Source organism: Penicillium concentricum (genome assembly GCF_028827145.1).
Source record: "Penicillium concentricum strain IBT 3081 chromosome Unknown utg000002l_segment0_segment0, whole genome shotgun sequence".
NCBI classification, from domain to species: Eukaryota; Fungi; Ascomycota; class Eurotiomycetes; order Eurotiales; family Aspergillaceae; genus Penicillium; species Penicillium concentricum.
The window spans coordinates 1,889,440-1,910,485 of NW_026622755.1; the positions used below are offsets into that span (position 1 = coordinate 1,889,440).

At 47.7% G+C, this 21,046-nt stretch overlaps 8 protein-coding genes across 8 annotated transcripts; 5 read left to right on the top strand and 3 right to left on the bottom strand.

Annotated features, from left to right (window-relative positions):
• Window positions 1-39: 39 nt before the first annotated feature.
• Window positions 40-1,269, bottom strand: N7517_004290 (CAZyme family GT8; the record flags this gene model as incomplete). The annotated part of the gene is made up of 5 exons (XM_056722020.1): window positions 40-78; window positions 139-279; window positions 348-713; window positions 765-787; window positions 909-1,269. The coding sequence occupies 5 exons, from the start codon at window positions 1,267-1,269 to the stop codon at window positions 40-42; spliced, it is 930 nt and encodes a 309-aa protein (XP_056578270.1).
• Window positions 1,270-2,438: 1,169 nt separating this feature from the next.
• On the top strand, window positions 2,439-4,289 carry N7517_004291 (uncharacterized protein; the record flags this gene model as incomplete). The annotated part of the gene is made up of 1 exon (XM_056722021.1): window positions 2,439-4,289. The coding sequence occupies one exon, from the start codon at window positions 2,439-2,441 to the stop codon at window positions 4,287-4,289; it is 1,851 nt and encodes a 616-aa protein (XP_056578271.1).
• Window positions 4,290-8,318: 4,029 nt separating this feature from the next.
• N7517_004292 (LysM peptidoglycan-binding domain-containing protein) lies at window positions 8,319-9,695 on the top strand (the record flags this gene model as incomplete). Its single annotated transcript, XM_056722022.1, has 3 exons — window positions 8,319-8,336; window positions 8,430-8,599; window positions 8,666-9,695. The coding sequence occupies 3 exons, from the start codon at window positions 8,319-8,321 to the stop codon at window positions 9,693-9,695; spliced, it is 1,218 nt and encodes a 405-aa protein (XP_056578272.1).
• Window positions 9,696-10,923: 1,228 nt separating this feature from the next.
• N7517_004293 (uncharacterized protein) lies at window positions 10,924-12,782 on the bottom strand (the record flags this gene model as incomplete). The annotated part of the gene is made up of 6 exons (XM_056722023.1): window positions 10,924-11,385; window positions 11,456-11,793; window positions 11,849-12,223; window positions 12,272-12,468; window positions 12,525-12,595; window positions 12,645-12,782. The coding sequence occupies 6 exons, from the start codon at window positions 12,780-12,782 to the stop codon at window positions 10,924-10,926; spliced, it is 1,581 nt and encodes a 526-aa protein (XP_056578273.1).
• A 421-nt stretch (window positions 12,783-13,203) lies between these two features.
• On the top strand, window positions 13,204-14,516 carry N7517_004294 (uncharacterized protein; the record flags this gene model as incomplete). The annotated part of the gene is made up of 4 exons (XM_056722024.1): window positions 13,204-13,422; window positions 13,471-13,575; window positions 13,625-13,992; window positions 14,042-14,516. 4 exons carry the CDS (start codon window positions 13,204-13,206, stop codon window positions 14,514-14,516), a joined length of 1,167 nt encoding a protein of 388 aa, XP_056578274.1.
• A 221-nt stretch (window positions 14,517-14,737) lies between these two features.
• On the top strand, window positions 14,738-16,108 carry N7517_004295 (Transferase; the record flags this gene model as incomplete). The annotated part of the gene is made up of 1 exon (XM_056722025.1): window positions 14,738-16,108. One exon carries the CDS (start codon window positions 14,738-14,740, stop codon window positions 16,106-16,108), a length of 1,371 nt encoding a protein of 456 aa, XP_056578275.1.
• A 244-nt stretch (window positions 16,109-16,352) lies between these two features.
• ams1 (alpha-mannosidase) lies at window positions 16,353-19,682 on the top strand (the record flags this gene model as incomplete). The annotated part of the gene is made up of 2 exons (XM_056722026.1): window positions 16,353-19,000; window positions 19,055-19,682. The coding sequence occupies 2 exons, from the start codon at window positions 16,353-16,355 to the stop codon at window positions 19,680-19,682; spliced, it is 3,276 nt and encodes a 1,091-aa protein (XP_056578276.1).
• Window positions 19,683-20,020: 338 nt separating this feature from the next.
• Window positions 20,021-20,995, bottom strand: N7517_004297 (chromatin modification-related protein EAF6/MEAF6; the record flags this gene model as incomplete). The annotated part of the gene is made up of 3 exons (XM_056722027.1): window positions 20,021-20,293; window positions 20,395-20,622; window positions 20,798-20,995. 3 exons carry the CDS (start codon window positions 20,993-20,995, stop codon window positions 20,021-20,023), a joined length of 699 nt encoding a protein of 232 aa, XP_056578277.1.
• Window positions 20,996-21,046: the final 51 nt, after the last annotated feature.

The following is a 21,046-nucleotide window of genomic DNA, read 5'->3' on the forward strand; positions in this document are numbered from 1 at the left end:
TGGTAATCATAAAATGGCGCTGAATGAGAATCCGACGTGTCATGGATATTCCTTTTGAAGAGCAGTGCCACATATACTCTGTTCAGATTTAGTAAGCTTGATAAGAAATTGAATCGAAGCTAGGAGGGGTTGACGTACAAGTCGTCTGGCCATGAAGTCCTTGTATATCCCTAACCAAATTTCCCGGAGGCGGCAGTCATCTTGTTGGCCAGTCGCAGGATTTATTTCACAAGGAGGCTGCGTTTTGTTGATCATATCATGAGTGGCCGGAACCCATGGCTATCGGAAGTGGTCAGCATATCCCACACGAAAAGTATTAAAGGTTACCAAAACTTAGTATGACATACCTTAGGAACTGGCCAGTCTGAAAAATGTAAATATTTAGCGTCTTTGAGGATTTTCTCCGCATCCCACAATTCGTCTGTATTGCCCAGGTAGGTTTCATGATTGTTAGAGCGGAACTCTCCAGTCAGAAGAGTGTAAGGACGGTGCGGTACGACGAGCGCACTATCTCCATATAACTTGTTCATAATCTCCATGTCGTATACGTCAGACGTAGCGTTGGCAATTTCATCCCTTACGCGACCGAACTCAGTTTTAGACGGTTGGACGAGCATTAGCGAAGATGTAAAGACTCGATCCTTTGGATCTAACCAGTAGGCCCGTGGCATAGCGACCGAGCCAGGCGGGAGCAGGAACAGCTCGTCCATAGCCTTCATGCACGTTAGTTTGCAATGAAAAACAGCCACGATTGATCTTCTCACCTGCAGAAGGGTTGCATCTGAATCTAAGTTAAGAACCCGGTCATATTCTGTTTGATTAAAAGCAAGGAGTTTTGTGTAGCTCGATGACCACGGTGCTGCGCTCACTATTAGTTTGGAGTTTTGTAATGAATTGGGATGACTTACCACCTCCCCCACCCTTCCTCACTACTTCGATTGGCTTGAGTTTGACTGCATATTTGTCCCTTGCGAAGCGAAGTAAACGAGCTTCAGGTGAACTATCGTTCTCAGACAAGAGGAAATCGTATGGGTACATCAACACACGATCGGCTTTGCTTCCAAGGCGTTGAAGAGCCTCGAAAATCATGAGCGAGTTGCACAGATATGATCTATCGGTAGCATATTGGGTGTATGCAAATCGAGACCAGTTAACTTGTTTCCCGGACAGACCGCCGAAGTAAGAATTAGAATCGCCCAGAGGAGTCGATTTGTTTGGAAGTCGCAATAATGTCGCAAACCCGAATAGAGCGGACAAAACTATGAACATGGAGCGAAAGAATCTTGGAGATATTTTGACCATACTTAACATGGTCGCTTGCGAAAATTGAGAGCTTGCCATCCGGAGGGAATATTCCTAAATTCCACGTATCTGTCAGAAGGAAAGTTTGTGTCTTCTCGCAGCTGTTAGTCCATATCAAAAAGTATGCAAGAGGGTAAGAGAATATTGAAAAGTGCAGTTGACTAAATGGGGGCCCTTCTCACGACAGACCCTCAGCTGGCCATTGCTTTAGGCTAGGAGATTGCAGTAGACATGAATGGGCGGTTAAGCGCTGTCCGTGCATGATCTGAGACACACTATAATCTACAACAACTACTGATTGGCAATGAAACGCCTCAACTGTGGAGCGTATTGGTCCGTGCCCAAATATATCACTGAACACACAACTGAGCGCTAATATGGCGATCAATCACAAGAAACATCTATACTTAGATATCTGGTGGGTTAGCAGTGCCATCTAAAAACGTGCCTCTTGATTCTAGACAGCCCCCACGGTAAACCATTAACTATCGTTCGTTGAGGCAAAAGGGGCAGATATTTTAACGATCTATCTATCCTGCGAGTATAGCATTAAATCATACGGTGGTATTACCACCTGGTACAGGCTTTTCGTACATTTATATCAGATGGGGATTATGTATCCGGCCTAATCAGCCCATATGTTAGGGTGAGCCCATCCCCTGTTTGCTGTGTACATTAGTGCGTTCCTGCGCAATTTCCATGATTGGGACTCTCCGCTAAAAACAGCAACTAATATACTAGCGGCGCTTAACCGCCCTGATGCTGGGCTTTCTTAGATTATGGTTCCTTGGTGGCTTTCTGTTATATCTACCGTCAGTACGGTGTTCGGATATCTATCGTCCTGAGTTGATCTCTCTGGAAAATTCTCTAGGTCGGAACTCTGCCCATTGTCTCAAGACTTTCTATGAGTTGACAGTAAGAAGGAAATGAGAACATATCACTCCTCTGCCTGATACTTGAAGCTCAGCTTTGCAGCCTTTATTACTCACTGCATTGAGTCCTGTTTCTATTGGTCTTCAAACATCGATAAGTTACTTTGTCCTTTCAGTGGTGATTCAAGTCAGTCCCTTCATGTAGAATACCCTTATCATATACTTTATTAAGAAAAGATTGCTAACAATCATCTCCCCTTAGAAATGAGAGGCCCAAAACAATATGTTCTCACCCTTTGGATCCTTTGCCTCGATAATGTTCTCGGTTCTGGTCCCCGACAGATGACCTGGTCTGATCAAAAGTTTGGACCTGATGGCCCTTGGCAAGCGGTCACTGTTTCCATAGGAAGTAACTACTCCGAACCTGTTATGCCTTCATCGGTAGTGGCGTTGTACCCGGGAGGTAGTTGGGAAAGTAAAATCTTACTCCCTTCTATATGTGACAATAAGTCTCTCTCGTCTGTATGCTATGGGAATAGAGCAGGTCTTTTTGACAGCGACATATCAGTCACCTTGGACAATAACTCGATTTCATTGCCCCCATATGGAACATGGGGTTACGTGGACTGGGGATATGCGGACGCAGTTCCTGTTTATGCCAAGGCAAGACGAGGAACAGACTGGATAACCATCGACGGTACTCATGTTCCTAGTGTCGACTTGATCACCATATCTGCTGGATGGCAGACTTACCCTGGCGGACAAGCATACCCTTTGCAGGTTGGGACCCTTTCTCTTGGAAGTCCAGATATCAATCAGACATTCGGGGCTTCGATCAAAATCAACACCACCTTTATCACCAGCTACCTCTACGAGCAGGAGGGCTCCACAAACATACCATCATATTCCTATGGAATGCATGTTGGCTCCGCATCTCTGGGAATCCCTGGCTCACTTCATCTGGGAGGTTATGATCAGAATAGAGTGATTGGAGAAGTTTCCGCTCAGCCATTTTCAAGTGGAAGTTTTCCGATTGAAATGTACGATTTGAGTATTGGAGTCGCAGAAGGCGGCTCGCCTTGGAAACACTCCAACAAAACCGGTCTCCTGGCGCAGGGAAATTCCTCCCTGGGTCCGGGTCTCAAAGTCATCGTGGATCCACTCAATCCATACATGTATCTACCTCAAAGCTCATGCGACGCGATAGCCGCTGAGTTGCCTGTCACATACCAACCTGATTATGGCCTCTATTTCTGGAACACATCTGACTCGCAGTACGACAAAATTGTGACCTCCCCAAGTTATTTGGCATTCAGGTTTAGCAAGAATAGCCTCAATAACGAAGATATCACGATCAAGGTCCCCTTCGCTCTCCTGAATCTCACACTAGAGGCCCCACTTGTGAAGACGCCGACACAATACTTTCCATGCATGGCCACCAACAGCACCCCTGCTCTAGGCCGCGCTTTCCTTCAAGCAGCCTTTGTCGGCGTTAATTGGCTTGGTGGGAAGTGGTTTTTGGCCCAAGCACCAGGACCTGATGGCTCTTTCATTGTCAATACCATGACAATAGGCGACAACGAATCCACCATTTCGGGGTCTTCCAACAGTTGGAAAGACACCTGGAAGAACACCTGGAATTTGATACCTACAAATACCAACTCGAAAACGACCAAGACGGATACCGAAACAAGCAGCTCAACTACTGACAGCAAGGGTCTCTCTACAATGGTCAAGATTGGCATCATCGTCGGTAGTACTGTAGGCGGCGTGTTGATAATTGCCCTTTCTTGTGGGCTCTGGATTCGCCACCGTCGACAGCAAGAGAGATCACTCAATCAAGATCAGAATAGTGCAACCAAGGGGCCAGTTGACCAATGGTCTTCAGGGCATGAATTGAGGCTTGTGGAAGCTCCCGATAATCCATGGAACCGACTAAACGAATTGGACCACAGCAACCAAATATACGAGATGCGCTCGGAGAGAGGTCCATTCTATGAGTTGGACCCGGAGAAAAGTCCTATTGTTCAAACCGACCATAAAAGGGCAGTTCAGCATGGCCCCTTCGAGCTGCCAGAGCGGACGTCCATCTTAGGGTCTTCTAGCTTTATCTGAAAACCCTATGACTCGACGTCGCCCTCATAATACTTCATAGATACCTGTCATGTCCCAGGGAGTTTATTTGGTATGCCTGTGCGCATTTTATCGCTATTGTATACCCATTTGCCATGTATAATAGAACTAATATGGAACAAGCTTCTGCTTCAAATACAATAATGCAGAACAATTAGCACGCTCCACCAATACTCAGGTTGCTAGGTAAACCTCGACAAACGGGACTTCAGCCAGGTCACGTCTTCCCCTTCTGCGCAATGAGCGGCTCGTCAACGTGAGGCTACGAAAGACCAAGGCAGCCATTCTAAACGCCAAGATGCACAAACTTGCACCTAGCGATGTTTATTCGAGCTGACGACCGGAGGTACCCAAGAACCTTCATTATCACATTTTTTAGATTGTGGAGCTCCGGCTTGGCCAACTCAGAAAGCTGGTAGCCCGATGGCTTTGAGTATGATGGAATGTTCAAGGACAACATATCCGGTTGGAATTTCTTTTACCGAGATGTAGAAATGTAAAAAATAAATGTTGTGACCACACTGTGCAAATTGATTGAGGGTTGAAGTGAAATAACAATCCAGATTCCGGGTCTGTCTCATAGTTCGAGGCCGGACCCACAGCAACGGGTCCACTATCTCTCCGGTGCTGTGGCGAGTGAGAGATAATTCAACATGCCGCGGGTCTCCATTCTTTTACGATAACATGTAGCAGAGATCGAATCGACATGAAATCTTCGAGATACCATCAATTAATCAAAATCAGTAGTATCGTAAGAAGAGGTTTGAGACAGATTTTATTAGTGCACGTTTAGTACTAAGTTGCCCCATAGACAACTATATTGTACAATTTTCGACACAATACATATCACGACACAAAATTCTCAATCAGAGGCATACAAGCCGGAAATTAAGTGCATACCTCCAACATTGTTCGATATAGCTAAGCTCTCGGGTAGCGACTTCCAATGTATGCGTACATCGGAAGCGTGCAGGCCCACGGGTGGAGACGTAACCGAGCCTTGGATCCTTATTTAGCTACCCATGGATATCATCTACTCACTCAACGCAAAATCCACGACATCTCAAGCTCTCTCATATGTCTCATATGACTTCGGGAGGTCGTTGCACGGGACTGATTTTAATACTGACCAGGCTTTCCACTGATATGATGCAGGCTTTTTTACCCTAAATTCTGACCGCTATAGACTATGTATATAGAGTACGGAGCAGACCTGTATCTCATGTTCGATTCCGATAACCGCCATTCGTATCAACATGAAATACAAGCTGCAAGAGCATGAGGCTTGCACTACCCAAGGCAGATGGCGATACAAGTAAAAACGATCAGATTGACTAAGATGACCTATTGATCGGTCATTGTGCTAAGAGGGATCCTAATCTTTATATATCTATAGAGTACTCCTTACGAAGTACAAGGAGTACAATGTCTGTACGTGTGATGTCAGGCTTCTCGCTACATTTTTTTGAATTGTACATAATAGATAGGAGAAAGGGGCTGGGATCCTCAGGGGCTGGTTAGGAGGAGGCTGTTCGGGATGATCATTTGAACTGGAAAAATGTCTGTGAAGTCTAGTCAATGTGGAAGTGACGATCACGGGTACTTGCAAGGGACAGAGCACAAGATACCTTCTGAGTCATGTATGCGCCCATATTGATTTTAGCTGCGGGTCCGGAGTACTATGGATGATTGTCCATGGGAAGATTATTAATTATTAGTGATCTTCTGCATATTAAAAATTGTCGAATTCTTCGGGACATTCCCTTTTCCTAGCCCCCAGATTATTATTATTCGGCAAATCTTGACGGTTCACCTCAATCATCTTGGACTAACCCGAGGTCTCTAGGCAAGGTTGTTTCACTCATACTTGAGACATTGGAATGTATGGATAGACTTCAAGCAACATAGAGTTTGTGGGAATCCTCATGGCAAGCTCAAAGATATGATTTACATAGTACTCTTAGAGATAATCCCTCTAGAATAATTTACTCATTGAGCTGTATTAATGTCAAATCCCCAAGGTGATGCCCGCAGGGCCTCAGCCTCACTCAGCCTCAGCCACAGTGTTTGATTGAAGCCACTACTGTATTTCTGTACGAATTATGTACTCCGTATTTGCGATAACTAATATTAAGAGACCAATATTGACTATTGATAAACATGAAGTGTATTTGTTTAAACAACAGTGACAATTAGCTTCTTGTACAACGAGTTACCACGTGGAAGAGATCGTCATTGGGATCCAAACATTCCAATTATTGTTTAACATCGGATGCCAGCTGTATTCGCCATGTCTTGGCGTTTCCGGCTTCTACGATGGACTAAGCCAAGACCCAAGACGGAGCTGGCAGCAATCATTTCGGAGATCAGGTGGTCATTTGTTAATATATCTTAACAAAATGCACGGAGTATGAAGTATGGAGTACTCCTTAGGATTTGAACATACAAATACTGAAGGCTTTCTTGGAGGTTACCGCAGGCCCTCTGGAAGTTTGCATGGTTAGCGACCCAAAGCATAAAATTTGAACCCTTGATATGTTAGTGATCGTAATTGCCATTTGAACGTATTACAAAGCTATCATGGATCATCGATGACTGGTAACTGGCACCATGTCCTAGATTTCTGGCTAGGCGAGTGCGGAGTAGATCTTCGGTCACTGTCATGCTTCCTGTGCATAAATGTCGCATTGAATTGCATGATCAGCCTCGGAAGTCCGAAGCTACATTTGTGATGAAGGCTGGGCACCGGGGGCGATCCGACCGAAATCATTGATAAATCCATGGACACTCCGAATATAAAGGAAGTGACTGTACTCCGTACCACATGGACTCTCCGAGGTAAAAGTGAAAGAGATCAAGAAATGAATACAAATTAGCGGCGATCTACTCTGACCTTCTATTGTGGGTTAGCCAAGGCGGAGAAGTACGCGTTAACAGCTGAAAGAACTTTGTTTTACCGGTGAGCCTGCCCCGAGAGCTGATCGTCCCCACTATGGATAGCGTTCCTATGACATCGTGTCCCATAGTGTGACTTGTGAATTGCAGGGTTGGACGTGGTTATTGAAGCATAAAAAGGTGAGGAGCCAAGATGCTGCAGTCCGGGTAGAACCATAATGCATGATATCCCAGGACTGAATAAAGTAATGTATTATGTATATTACCGTGTAAGGAAGTTAGAAAAAGAAGAATTCTTGTTCGAGACCACATGGCAATTAGTGCCTGACGAACCAGGCAACAATCAGCGCCTCGTCGGTTATTTCCAAGGTTGTTTCGATGCAACCCTACATATTACCATCGCCTCTTTGTCTTATTTTGTGGAACAGGTCCCACACCAATAAAGCGAGTTACTATTCGAGTTCAATCTCGTGATAAAGTGATAAAGTGCTGGGATACCACATGCAACCCCTGGACATGGGGTGAATCATTCCAGGTACCGGGGGAGAAATTCAGGAACACAACCAACCGGAATTCAAATTATTAACGTCTCTCTCTTCTGATCAGCCACCCGGAAGGGCCAGAGGAGGAAAAAAAGGACGAACTTTGCCGTCGGAGGTCCACATTGATGATCCTAGCCTCCCCACACAGGGCCAATCACCAGCCCACGAACCGGGGGATGAACGCCATCGACTTGAAGGACCAACTAGGTTCGCCCACAGGGGCTTAATACTATCTGAAACAGACCAATAGCTCCATAACCAGGCGACTGGGCCCTCTCTCGGACAGCGTTTCAGCCCTTACAGGTACTATACCCTACTGCGCAAGGCCCTAAGCCCGCTATTGGACCACTTTTACAGCCACCTCTGAACGTAATTCGATTCCGCTGCGGGCCTCGACTGATCACTTTACCAAACCAGAAAGGAACGGTAAAGCGACTCGTGAGTACATATAGTTTCGTCCCCGTCTTTTCTTTTCTTTCTCTCGACCGTGCAAGCAGGGCTTCTTCCACAGTTCTTTATCGTCTCTTTGTCGCTTCAATTTCGTCGTTTTACCTCTCATTCCCTCTATAACAAAATGTTCTTTCCTTCATTGGTATGTCTATACTTCGCATGAACCGGTCGAGTGCGACATGGTCCACAGCTCCACTCCCAACCAACCATGAAATCATGACTAATCTCACAATAGATTCTGGCTGCTGGCAGCCTGCCGACTCTCATTCAAGCCATTCCTCATGGCGTGAAGCCCCATCACTCTTTGCACCGTCGTGCCGCTGCCACCTATGCTGTCATGGGTGGTACCGGCGATGCCTCCGACGGATGGCCATCCCTTAGTCAGTGGTCGGAGTACGAGACTCTGTAAGTCGATCAGCCAGAAGATGCGAGTATAGCATAGAACTAAACAACGGTCAATTTTTTTTCTAGCTGGGGTCTCAACCAAATCCTCATTGCTGCATCATGCGACAACTCTGACGACGAAACAAGCGACATTAACACCAGCATCAAGTCGATCGCCAGCGAAACGGGCATTGACGCTCGATTCATTCTTGCAATTATTATGCAAGAAAGTAAGGGTTGCGTTCGCGTCCATTCCACCAACAACGGTGTTCAGAACACTGGTCTCATGCAGAGCCACGCTGGCGAGGGCTCCTGCAACAAGGATGGCAGCATGACAACTCCCTGCCCCTCCTCTATGATCAAACAAATGATCAAAGACGGCACTGCTGGAACCACCCAGGGTGACGGTCTGAAGCAGTGCTATGAATCCCAGAGCGGCGCTGAGGCGGCCAAGTACTACAAGGCCGCACGCACTTACAACTCTGGCTCCATCGACCCATCCGGTAACCTAGGCCAGGGCGGTGCAACCCACTGCTACGCCTCCGACATCGCCAACCGTGTCCGCGGCTGGGCAGGCGATATGAGCGAGTGTACCGAAGCTACCATTGGAACCGTTACTAGCGGCACGGGGTCCGCCCTCGGTGGTGGCGATGACTCCGGCAGCTCCTCTTCCTCAACCGCTACTGAGCAGCCCACTGAGACTGCTGAGCCTATTCAGACCTCCTCCGCTCCCGTCGAAGCTACCCAGCCCACTGAAACATCCTCCACCGCATCCACTGAGACTACCGCGGGTTGGAGCTTCCCTACCTTGTTCCCCAACGTGAACGTGCACGTCGCCGCGCCGACCCAAACCCCCACCCCATCCTGGACAACCAAGTCTGCGCCAGTCGCGACAACTGCACCAGCTGTCCCCAGCTCCTCATCCACAAAAGCCCCTCTGTACCCCTACGCCACCCCATCCTGTCAGAAATACTACACCGTCACGAGCGGTGATTTCTGTATGAAGTTGACCGAAACTGTCGGAATCACCTTCCCCAAGCTCCGCAGTTTGAACAGTGGCCTCGACGAGAAGTGTTCGGATCTGTGGCTCGGGTATCAGTACTGTATCAAGGCTTAAGTTCGATCCTCTGGTTGATCTACTTTCGGATCTCTTTGTCTTTTTTGCGCTGATGTCCAAGATCTGTTAGATCTTTTTTTTACTTTTCTTTTCACTCTTTAAGGCGGTGCCTTCTTTGTATATAGCATGAGCTTGCTCTGCAAAAAAAATTGACCGTGGGGGATGCTGGCACTCGCCCTTGGTCTTTTTACGACGAATGACACCAGCGAACATTTTATGACACCAACGAACAATTTTACACACCTGGACTTTCCACCTTATTTGATCATTGTAGAGTAGAGTATGTCTAGATACAAAGAAGGACAAAGGGAACTATTTACTGTGGTTGTATGGAACGCATTGGAAGATTTGACAAAGCTATTGTTTGAATGAAAGATCCCGAAATCAAAGAACACGGTCTAAACTCCATGGATTTCTCCAATCTCCTATTTAAACAAGTTCGAATACCCCGTGCCTACTCATAATCGGCCACTCCACCCAGCAATTTAATCCACCGTACAATTGTCTCACCAGTAATTTGGCCAAGAAACTCTCAATATGATGCAACCAGGGATGTTTAGATATAGATTCGGGGGTCCGGGTCTCCCTGAGTGGGAGGTGAGTGACTATGAATGCACTTACTTTGTGACAGTGCATTTCGACGAGAGGTACAGGAAACATTCCAGTGAAAAGCTCATGCAAAGTATGATCCGTCGAATCAAAGATGGGAAAGCCCAGGTCAGCCTTAAGGCTCTCCATCGCCTCACTCCGCGATGTATCTCAATGCCGGTATATGGACCCTATGATGCTCCTAATGCTGTCATTCTTGCAACTGCTAGAGTAGTTGCAGAAACCCGCTTAAATGAAATCCACCAAGGTTTTGTGGAGATTGATATGGATCTCCTTTTTGGCCGTGAACATTAGATATACCAGACTCCAAGTTGGCTTGCAATCTATAAAATCTTCGGCGATTCTGCTTCAATCTTCTTCTATTGAGTACCATCCATAGTAAATATTCGATATATTGTATACTCCTCTTCCACTCTACATTCGCATAAAAGGCCACTGGCTCTTTGTCATACCCTAGAGTGGAACATCCAAGTTGAAGGACTGCATATTAGTTTAACTGACTGGTTACTTTCAATTAATGACAAAGAAATATTTATCTCATCTATAAGTTTCTCATGATAGTGATCCTCCTACCAGGTAACTAGGTAGATTGTAGGGTGAATAAGCAATAGACAGCAAATCATTTCAACTGAAGTTCTCCTCCTTCCACAACCAGTCGAATCACCTCCTTATTCAATCCTTCCCAGTGATTCCGTCCCTTTACAAACCAATAAACAAAAGCAAACAAAGTAGTTGCACCAAAAATAGGCGCCGCATAGTTCATGTTCTCACTAGTAACCGGCAACGCAGACGGGAATGCTAGCCACACTGTTACCCAGGCAGTATATACCAAAGCAAAGACATTAACCGGAAGTCCCCAGATTCCCATATTCCAGTTCCCAAGAGGCGCCACATGCTTCTGAAACCGGTTATGCATCATGCAACTAATAGCAATAAAATATGATACGAAGAGGCCAATCGACCCCAGTGCAACGAACGCCCCAAAGGCGGCGCCATCAGCGATGTTCAAACACGCTAGAACCATGACAATGAGCACTGGGAGCCAAACAGCACGAATGGGCACGTTGTGCTTGCGGTCGATCTGGCTTTACTGTCAGCAAATATCTTCTGCGTCGTGTTGTGTGGCATCGTCTGGTGCGGGTGCTACATACATAACTAAACCACCGGGGCAAGGCACCGTCACGAGCCCATGCCCACGTCAGTCTTGAGACAGACGCGATACTCGCCAGGTTGACTGACAGCGAGATCACAAGTAACCCGCTCACCATTGCAGTGGCGGCTTTCACAGACCCGGTTGCTTGCCGGCATATTTCGATTATTGGAAACCTGGATTTCTGGGCTTCCTCCACCGAGCCCATTGTGAAGAGCATACAGACGACCATTGCATATGCCAGGATACCGTTGGCGACGACGGTATAAAAGATAGACCTAGGAACAGCTTGTTTTGCTCGGCGAACTTCTTCACTCATGTGTACTGCGCCGTCAAATCCTGCGGTTCTGAGCTTTCTATCTTTGCTTCTCTCAAGTATATTGTGTGTACACACCAACGAAGCCCCAGACAGGGGTAAGCAGAGCTATGTTCCATGCGGGGAATTCTGCCCAGCGCGACGTACTTTGCGAGTGTAGAAAGACAAATTCTGGTGTGTGGCGGGGTGCTAGAGCTGTAAATACAACTAGAAACACAATCAGAAGGCAGATGTGCAGAATACCCGCTAGCATCTCAATCCACGGAATCAGCCAAAATGTATACATGTTCATCAGCGCTTCGACAATAAGCATGCCAACAATGATGAGGGTTATGTGCCATTGCTTTGGCTCGTACTCTGGGTAGTTCACACTCGCTAGGCCCTGGATCATCGTAGCAGTGGTATTGGCGACACCAGCGAGTATGGAGATCCACGCAAACCAGGTCACCCAACCTGCATAATGTTAGCATTGAGCCAGAAAGTACTCGATAAGTGACACACCCTGCATCCAGGTGATGAACTTCTTCTGACTCGTCGGTGCTAGGTAATGTGTCCAGTGATACTGAACCCCAGCAATTGGCTGCATCGACGCCATCTCGGCTAGCGAGGCAGATTGAGTCATTGCACCAAACACCACAATGACTATTCCCCAAGCTAAAGCTTCAGGGCCGCCATTTGATAACACCGTGCTCAAATTTCTAAATAGTGGCCGTGTTATTAGTGCTGGGGCACAACAAAGATAAGAATCTCATACAAAGCCTGAGTTTCCCAGCTCGACAAGTAAGTGAGTGAGAAAAAGAATATCTGGGTGAAATTGAAAAGTCGCTGTATACTGTCTCAGTTGGGTAGACTTCAGCGACTTAATAAATCGTACCTTGGGCGAAGCCTGTTCCGTGGATCCAATTTTACGCGAGCGATCATAGGCATTGACGACATTTGCATCTTGATCCGGTGCGAATTTCCCAATGCTAATACTTTTCCCTTCCAAGGGGTGCATCCCAAGGCGCTCCATTTGTTCCCAGGGAAGAAAAGAGGTAGTTGATGACAGGAAACAAAACATCGGACAAGTCCCGAAGGAAGGTCGGAGAAAGAAAAAGCAAAAGTGGCGAGGAGGCCATGAATCCAAGTAACAAGGATTATGCAAAATCCTTGTCTTACGGTGGATTGTCCTTGTCTTGCCTAGATGGGATTGATGTATGCTGCGACACCAGTATCCGGCCTACTTTTGGAGATGGCACCGGAAGATGCACGGTTGTGGAACTTCAGATAGACTGATCAGTTGCAGGACAGGAATAATCGTGCTGTTGTGCATTTGGTGGTGTGGAAGATCAAATGAAGAGCCAGAACTAAGAGTACTCGAACAATGGTTGGGTTCTGTATATATCATGGAATGTCTCATCTGTTGATCTACGGCATAAACATGATCCCGCTCAATGTCCAACGGGAATCTTTCGACTGCCATGTCATCCAGCATAACGGTTCTCCTGCCACCACTCTTGCCTGTCACTGATAATGATCACGGTGCTTGGGTTATCACCGTGAGCACTATTCTACTTGTTATCACTATCCTTGCGACAACAGTGACATTGATATCTCGCATCCGTGTTTTGCGCAGAGTTTCCTGGAGCGATTCAACTCTATTTATCAGTTGTGTAAGTGGCTTTGCCTTCATTAATTGCCTATTCTAATCAATCCGCTAGATCATATTTATTCCGGAGACTGTCTGTGTTAATGTGGCCAGCTCCCATGGCATTGGCAAGCACCGAGATGCGTTGAGCAATGCCTCATTTGAAAAATACAGCAAGGTAAGAAGGTTGAACTTCCTCTGAAACGTTATATTCTAACATAATCAAGGCACTCTTTGCGAGTCAACTTCTCGCCGTTCTCGTCTTAGGATGTTCCAAGGCTGCCGTTGCACTTCTGGTCCTATCCTTGCAACCTTTTGAGAGAATGACACTTGCATGCAAGGTTGCTTTGGGCTTGATCAGTATCTGGGTTATAACTGCACTCATAGCGCTCGGAAAACAGTGCGATCAACCACAACCGTGGAACTCCAGCCCCGAGCGATGCGTGAACCAAGAGGCTTTATATATCGCGTTGGGTGGCATCCACATGTTATTAGATGTGGTAATCATTGGGCTGCCGGTGGCTTTACTATATCAAGTCCAGATAATACAATGGAAGCGCCACCAAATCTCCGCCCTGTTTGGAATGCGCATCCTGTGAGTAGATCTCCAAACATCAATAAGATCCCCATCTAATCCCACGCAGAGTTCTAGCCCTGACCATTGCTGGCCTACGCTCCCTCCGACCACTCTATAACTCCAACCCTTTAGATGAAACATGGAATGCCCTTATTCCAGCCATCTGGCTACAATTAATCCTCAGTTCCTCTATTCTCTGCACATGCATCCCAACCCTCAAACGTGTCCTGGCTGAGCTCCAGACCGGCATGATGGCCGGCATAGTCTCGGACTTTTTTGAGCAATCCGTCTCTGGTCACGCCAACTCTAGAGATCAATCAGCATCCAAGTCCGATAATGCCATTGGGCAGAGATCAGGTTCAGGGTCGGCGTCCCGCTCCCGAATTCGAAGTGACTCGGTCGACCTAGAGCGCGTGGATAGTCAAAAGAACCTACAACAAAGTGCCGTGCGAACTATCAACTATGAGGCCTTTTACGAAGGGCCTGATTCTTCCTTATCTTCCCATAGCGATGATCTGGGTATATATTCACATGGAGCCTAAGGCAACCGGCGCTAAAAGGTTGAAATTATTCCTCGGAAAGTAGAACTGCTAATTATATATTCAATTAGATTATCATATTTCTTGAAATATTTTCACCGACATTGATATAGATCTTTTAATTTCTGAGAGTTAGTAATGTTGACTCACTAAGACTTAGTGGGGCAATGTGGGTTATATATTCAAGAGACGACTTTTAAAACGTCCAAACTATTTTGAAAAAAATGTCAGACGTTCTTGATGTGTTGGGTCAAACTCCAGGCCTCTATAAATTGTACACACAAATATGTTCCATTTACCGCGTCCCCGAGACATCTTCTCATGACGCCATCATCAATACTTTAACAAACGGACTTGACCGATTGGCAAAAAGTTTCCCGTGGCTTACTGGCCAGGTTGTCAACGAGGGCGCTGGGGATGGTAATACAGGTGTCTTCAAAATAACTCTTCTCGACAAAATCCAGCTCGTGGTGAAAGATCTACGACATGACCCCTCCGCGCCGACAATGGACAGGCTTCACCAGGCCAAGTACCCTTTTACCATGCTCGACGAGAACACCATTGCCCCTTGCACGACTATAAACCTACCTGGTAATTTGCCAAGTATCACGACCGAGTCAGCATTGGTCTTCTGTGTCCAGGCGAATTTCATCGAGGGCGGTTTGATGCTCACGCTTGTCGCTCAGCATAATGTCATGGATATGACTGGCCAAGACTTTATCATCGGATTGATGTCCAAGGCTTGCCACAATCAGCCTTTCACAAGCGAGGAACTTTCAGTTGGTAACATGGATCGGAGTCATATTATTCCACTACTGGATGATTCGTACACCCCGGGCCCTGAGCTCGCTCGCCAGATTGTGAAACCCCCGCCAAACGTCAAAGCTGTTGTCTCGGAACCTGTTGTACCTCCAAAGTCTACATGGGCTTACATTGAACTTTCTGCGGCACAGCTTGACTCCATCAAAGCTCTGGCCACGAATACATTGCCCTCCTCGACGGACTTCATCTCTACGGACGATGCTGTCAGCGCGTTTATCTGGCAATCCATCGCCCGCGCCCGGGCGTCTCGTCTAGAATCGACTTCTGAATCAATGCTTACGCGCGCAGTCGACATGAGACAGCGTTTTGGTATCCCCCAGAGCTATCCAGGTCTCCTGCAGACTTTGACATACAACACCGACACTATCCAGAAACTATCTGAAGAGCCTTTGGGCATCATTGCCGCCGAGCTTCGATTTCAGCTCGATCCCGAGAAGAATGATCTTGTATTCAATACCCGTGCCCTCGCTACATTTCTCAGTCGCTCGGCTGACAGGACCAAGGCATCTTTTACTGCCACGGTCAATGTTTCATCGGATTTTATGCTTAGTTCGTGGTCGAGGATTAGCTGTTATGATCTTGATTTCAATCTAGGATTGGGCAAGCCTACAGCTGTGCGTAGACCACGGTTTACTCCCTTTGAGGGCTTGGGATATTTGATGCCTCGATCGGCTGCTGGTGAGATGCCCATTGGTATCTGTCTGAGAGATGAAGACTGGGAACGGTTAAAGGTAGATGGAGAGTTTACGAAGTATGCTAAGTATATTGGGTAATATAGGTAATATAGGTAATAAATTGGAAGCGAAATGATTACTATCCTACAATAGTTGAGAGTATAGGTAGTATTGTCGATCACTTTCTCCGCATTCCAAGTCTCCAAGCTCCTTCTCTCACCCTTTCAATTCTTCTACTCTTTCAATTCTTCTATTTTTCTACACTTCTGCTCTTCTACTGTTTTTACTCTTTTACTCGGTCTCTTACACTTTCAATAACATCGTTGTCTCTTTATCTAACGTCATGGGTGGTGAAGTACCCTTTCGCCCCACTCCGGCTTTACCCCAGTTAGCTGAACGCCCGGTCGGTCAACGGATCAAGAAGATCTATACCGATCGCCTAAACCAGTTCACGTCGAGAGGCCAGTATGAAGGCCAAAACCTCGTCTCAAAGTACCATGAAGCCACGAACTCGGACGAAGATCATGTCAAACTCTCTGTTTACTCGGTTCCGGACCTGCAGCGACCGACCTTCCAAGAGGCAACCTCTCAGGAATTCAAGCCAACCCACATAGGCGCCTCCTTTGGCCCCAGTTGGTCCACACATTGGTTCAGGATTCACCTCACAGTGCCCGAGGATATGCTCCAGCGGGAGCATCTAGAATTCCACTGGGATGCCAACAACGAAGGTCTGATCTGGACAGAGGACGGTCAGCCGTTGCAGGGCTTGACTGGAGGCGGAGAACGGACCGAGTTCATTCTCCCCAAAGACTGGTGTGATGGAAAGAAACATACCTTCTATATTGAAATGGCTTGCAATGGCATGTTTGGCAATGCTCCTGGTGGCGATTCGATTCAGCCACCAAATCCCGATAAACACTTCACGCTCAGCACGGCGCGAATCACCGCGGTAAATCTAGCGGCCCGGGCACTTTACTATGATTTCTGGATCATTGGGGATGCCGCCCGGGAATTCCCAGGTGACTCATGGGAGTCGCATGAGGCCAATGTCGTGGCCAATTCTATGATCGATGCCTTCATTGCCGGCAATGGAAGCAATGAGTCTATCCACGAGGCGCGGAAGATTGCTAGGAAATACCTCGGCGACAAAGTGGATTCGTCCGACGTTTATGACACAGACACGCAGCCAATAGTTTATGCCATTGGCCATTGTCATATTGATACTTGCTGGCTGTGGCCTTGGGCTGAGACTAAGCGAAAGGTAGCACGGTCGTGGTCTAACCAGTGTGACCTGATGGAACGGTATCCTGAGCACCGTTTCGCTTGTTCTCAGGCTCAACAGTTCAAATGGCTTAAGCAGTACTACCCATCCGTCTTTGACCGCGTGAAACGTTGGGTAAAGAAGGGCAACTTCCAGCCTATCGGCGGGAGCTGGGTCGAACACGATACGAATATGCCAAGTGGAGAATCGCTCGTCAGACAGTTTTTGTATGGACAGCGATTCTTCGAGGCTAACTTCGGTAAACGAAGCACAACTTTCTGGTTGCCAGATACCTTCGGTTACTCTACCCAGATCCCTCAGATATGCCGCTTGGCTGGGATGAGCCGCTTCTTTACCCAAAAGCTCAGCTGGAACAACATCAATAACTTCCCTCACACTACATTCCAGTGGGTTGCGCTTGATGGCAGCCAAGTCATGTGCCACATGGCCCCTGCCGAGACCTACACGGCTGAAGCGCATTTTGGTGATGTTAAGCGCAGTGTCACTCAACACAAGTCGCTAGACACGGACAAGTCATCCCTGCTTGTGTTTGGAAAAGGCGATGGAGGTGGTGGCCCAACCTTTGGGCACCTTGAAAAGCTACGTCGCTGCCGTGGTCTCAGTGACCAGGTCGGCTCATTGCCCCGAGTGAAAATGGGCGAGTCGGTAGATGACTTCTTTGCAAATCTGGAGACAAAGGCTGCCTCTGGCACTGATTTTGCTACCTGGTACGGCGAGCTTTACTTTGAGTTGCACCGTGGAACCTACACCACTCAAGCAAAAAATAAGCGCAATAATCGCAAGTCCGAGTTTTTGCTACGTGAGATCGAGCTTCTTGCGACCTTTGCCACAATCAGTGCTTCCGATGATGGATATCGGTATCCCAAGAAGGAGATTGACGAGATGTGGGAAGGAACCCTCCTTTGCCAGTTCCATGATTGCTTGCCGGGTAGCTCCATCGAGATGTGCTATGACGACTCAGACAAGTTATATGCCGAAATTTTTGAGACTGGAGCCAAGCTGCGAAAGAATGCCCTCGAGGCTTTGGGGCTCGCTGGCAATGCCACGAGTGAACATCTCATGGCCCTCAACACCTTGCCGTGGCCCCGATCAGAAGTTGTTGCGGTTCCCCCAGCAGTGTCCTCATACAATGGATCCCGATACGCCGTGGCTGAGGGTACAACTGGAGTAATGCAGTTCCAGCCAGCTGACTTCAAAACCACCACTTCAGTGACCGTGGCCGAGGTCAAATCTGGTGTCTTCCGCCTAGAGAACGGTAAGCTTAGGGTTGATGTTCAGAACGGGGTTATCACATCCTTGTACGACGTGGAAACCGAAAGAGAGATCGTCGCAAAGGAGCGCAAGGCTGGCCAGCTAGTCATCTTCGACGACAAGCCTCTTTACTGGCAAGCATGGGATGTCGAGGTGTTCCACCTTGAGTCCCGAAAGGAGTTGCCCGGGGGTAAGACGACCATTGTAGAAAATGACCCGCACCGGGTGAGTGTCATGACTGAGACACAGATCAGTGACAAGAGCTGGATCAAGACCACAATCAGTCTGTCGGCATCCACATCCGATGAGCCATCATACGTGGAAATGGAAAGCGAGGTGGAATGGCAAGAGACGATGAAATTCCTCAAGGTCGAGTTCCCAGTTGATATCACCAACACTGAAGCATCCTACGAGACCCAGTATGGTATCGTTAGGCGCCCGACTCATTATAACACAAGGTACATATGCACCGGCCCCCGACATACTTCACAAAGATACTAATTACTCTGCAGTTGGGACATGGCCAAGTTCGAAGTCTGCTGTCACAAATGGGCCGACCTCTCCGAAAACGGCTACGGAGTCTCCATCCTAAACGACTCTAAATATGGCTTCGCAACATGCGGTAGCCTGATGCGCCTTTCGCTGCTTCGTGCCCCCAAGGCACCAGATGCCCACGCTGATATGGGCCGCCACCACATTCGCTATGCAATTCTTCCCCACGCCGGTGCCCTTGATGCCCGAACAATCCGCGCGGGCTTCAATTTCAATAACCCACTCATCGTTGAAAAGGCCGGCCCTCAAGTATCTGCTTCTAATGCCCTGTTCAAATCTCTTTCTATCAAAGGCGCGCCATCCTTGATTCTGGATGTTGTCAAGCGCGGCGAGGATGATGATGATGTTTCATGGGATGGCGTTCCTACCCGTCCGGGAAAGAGTGTTATTCTGCGTGTCTATGAATCGCTTGGCGGCAAGGCTCGTGGCACCATTGAGACCACACTGCCTGTGAAGAGTGCTTTCAAGTGCAATATCCTTGAGGATAATGAGGAACCCGGACTGGATATTGAGACTGAAGATGGTCGTTCGGTGATCAGGATTGAGTTGAGGGCGTTTGAGGTCGCTACGTATCGACTGCAGCTTTGATTGTAAGGAACGGATTTGAATGGCAGGATTGAACCAAGCCCAGGGAGTATCGCAAGGCACCCAGTGTATGTATCTAGCTCGTGTCGCAATCAATCGGAAGCAATGAAACAAAGGATGTATCTGACAAACGCTGTAGTCTGTATAAGTTCGTGATTTACATTATATCGCATCGTAGGTGTAATAAGGCAGATAAATCCCATTCCCATTTTCCCGCTACGCCCGCAACACGACTCCTCCCAGGAGTCGTGTGAAAATACAAACCAACCAACTCCGAAATAGAGAAAAAGCCAAGCAGATGCAAGACGGGCTCAGAATATGAAGACTGGATCTCCCAAGACTCAGTCTCTCCCGTAGCTGATCTTCAGCCGCTTAACAGAAGGCTTGTCCTCGTCAGAAATATCCTCGGTCTGGTTCTTGCCCTTCGTATTCTTCGACCCGCCAGTCGCCTTCTTCTTATTCTTCGATGAGCCATTTGAGTTCTTCATCCCGCTAGCAGAAATAGAGGCGGACAGCGGGTCAATCTTCATAGACATGCCATTTCCGCCAGTCGTAGATGTCGGCGTTGCTGCGTGGGAAGGCGTTGTTTGTACAGAGGAGGGACCTGGGGAATCCTGCAGATAGAACAATAATTGTTAGCCCCCAGTTCAAATCAAAAACACCGTATTATCAGCGTCCAAGGCGAATAGTCCTCGCTAGGTACGGTTCTGCATACCAACATGTAACTCGCCGAGCTCCGCGAGAAAACTCGATCCGATTCCGTCACCTGCGCCTTTCGCCTCGACCCGGCCATGCTGCCGCCCAGACCCAGTCCCGCAGCACCGAGACTTGACCCATTTGCGGAACCTTTGATGTAGTTGTCGAAGCCCTTGATGATATTTCCAGCGGTGGTTTCTTCTAGGTATGATTGTTCGAAGCGGAAGATTTGGTCTTCGAGTTGAGACTAAGGAAAACATGTGTTAGCAGCACATCAGGGTAGAATGGTTTACACATCCATTGGGGGATATTTCGAAACGATGCGAGATTGCAGAACATGTTCGCGCAGCGAAAGAACAAAATTGCAGAGAGTTGACCATGTCCGGTCCTTGGGGGACGAGAGCGCGCGAAACTGCACTCACCATGCTCTTGTCCATTAATCGCTTTTTCTGTAGTGTGTCCCTCAGCTCGCGGCGTAGTTTCTCATAATATGGTAGCCCGCGACTCGCGGCATTCTGATCCGCAGGCGCATTCGGTGCCCCTGCTGTTGCGCCAGCTGTGGGCGCTGCAGCTCCGGTGTTCGTAGGCGCGGCTGTTGGGGCCGGTGCTGTGTCTGCCATTATTGGAGGGGTGGAACGCAATGAAAAGAGTAATTATTTTATGTTGAAGGG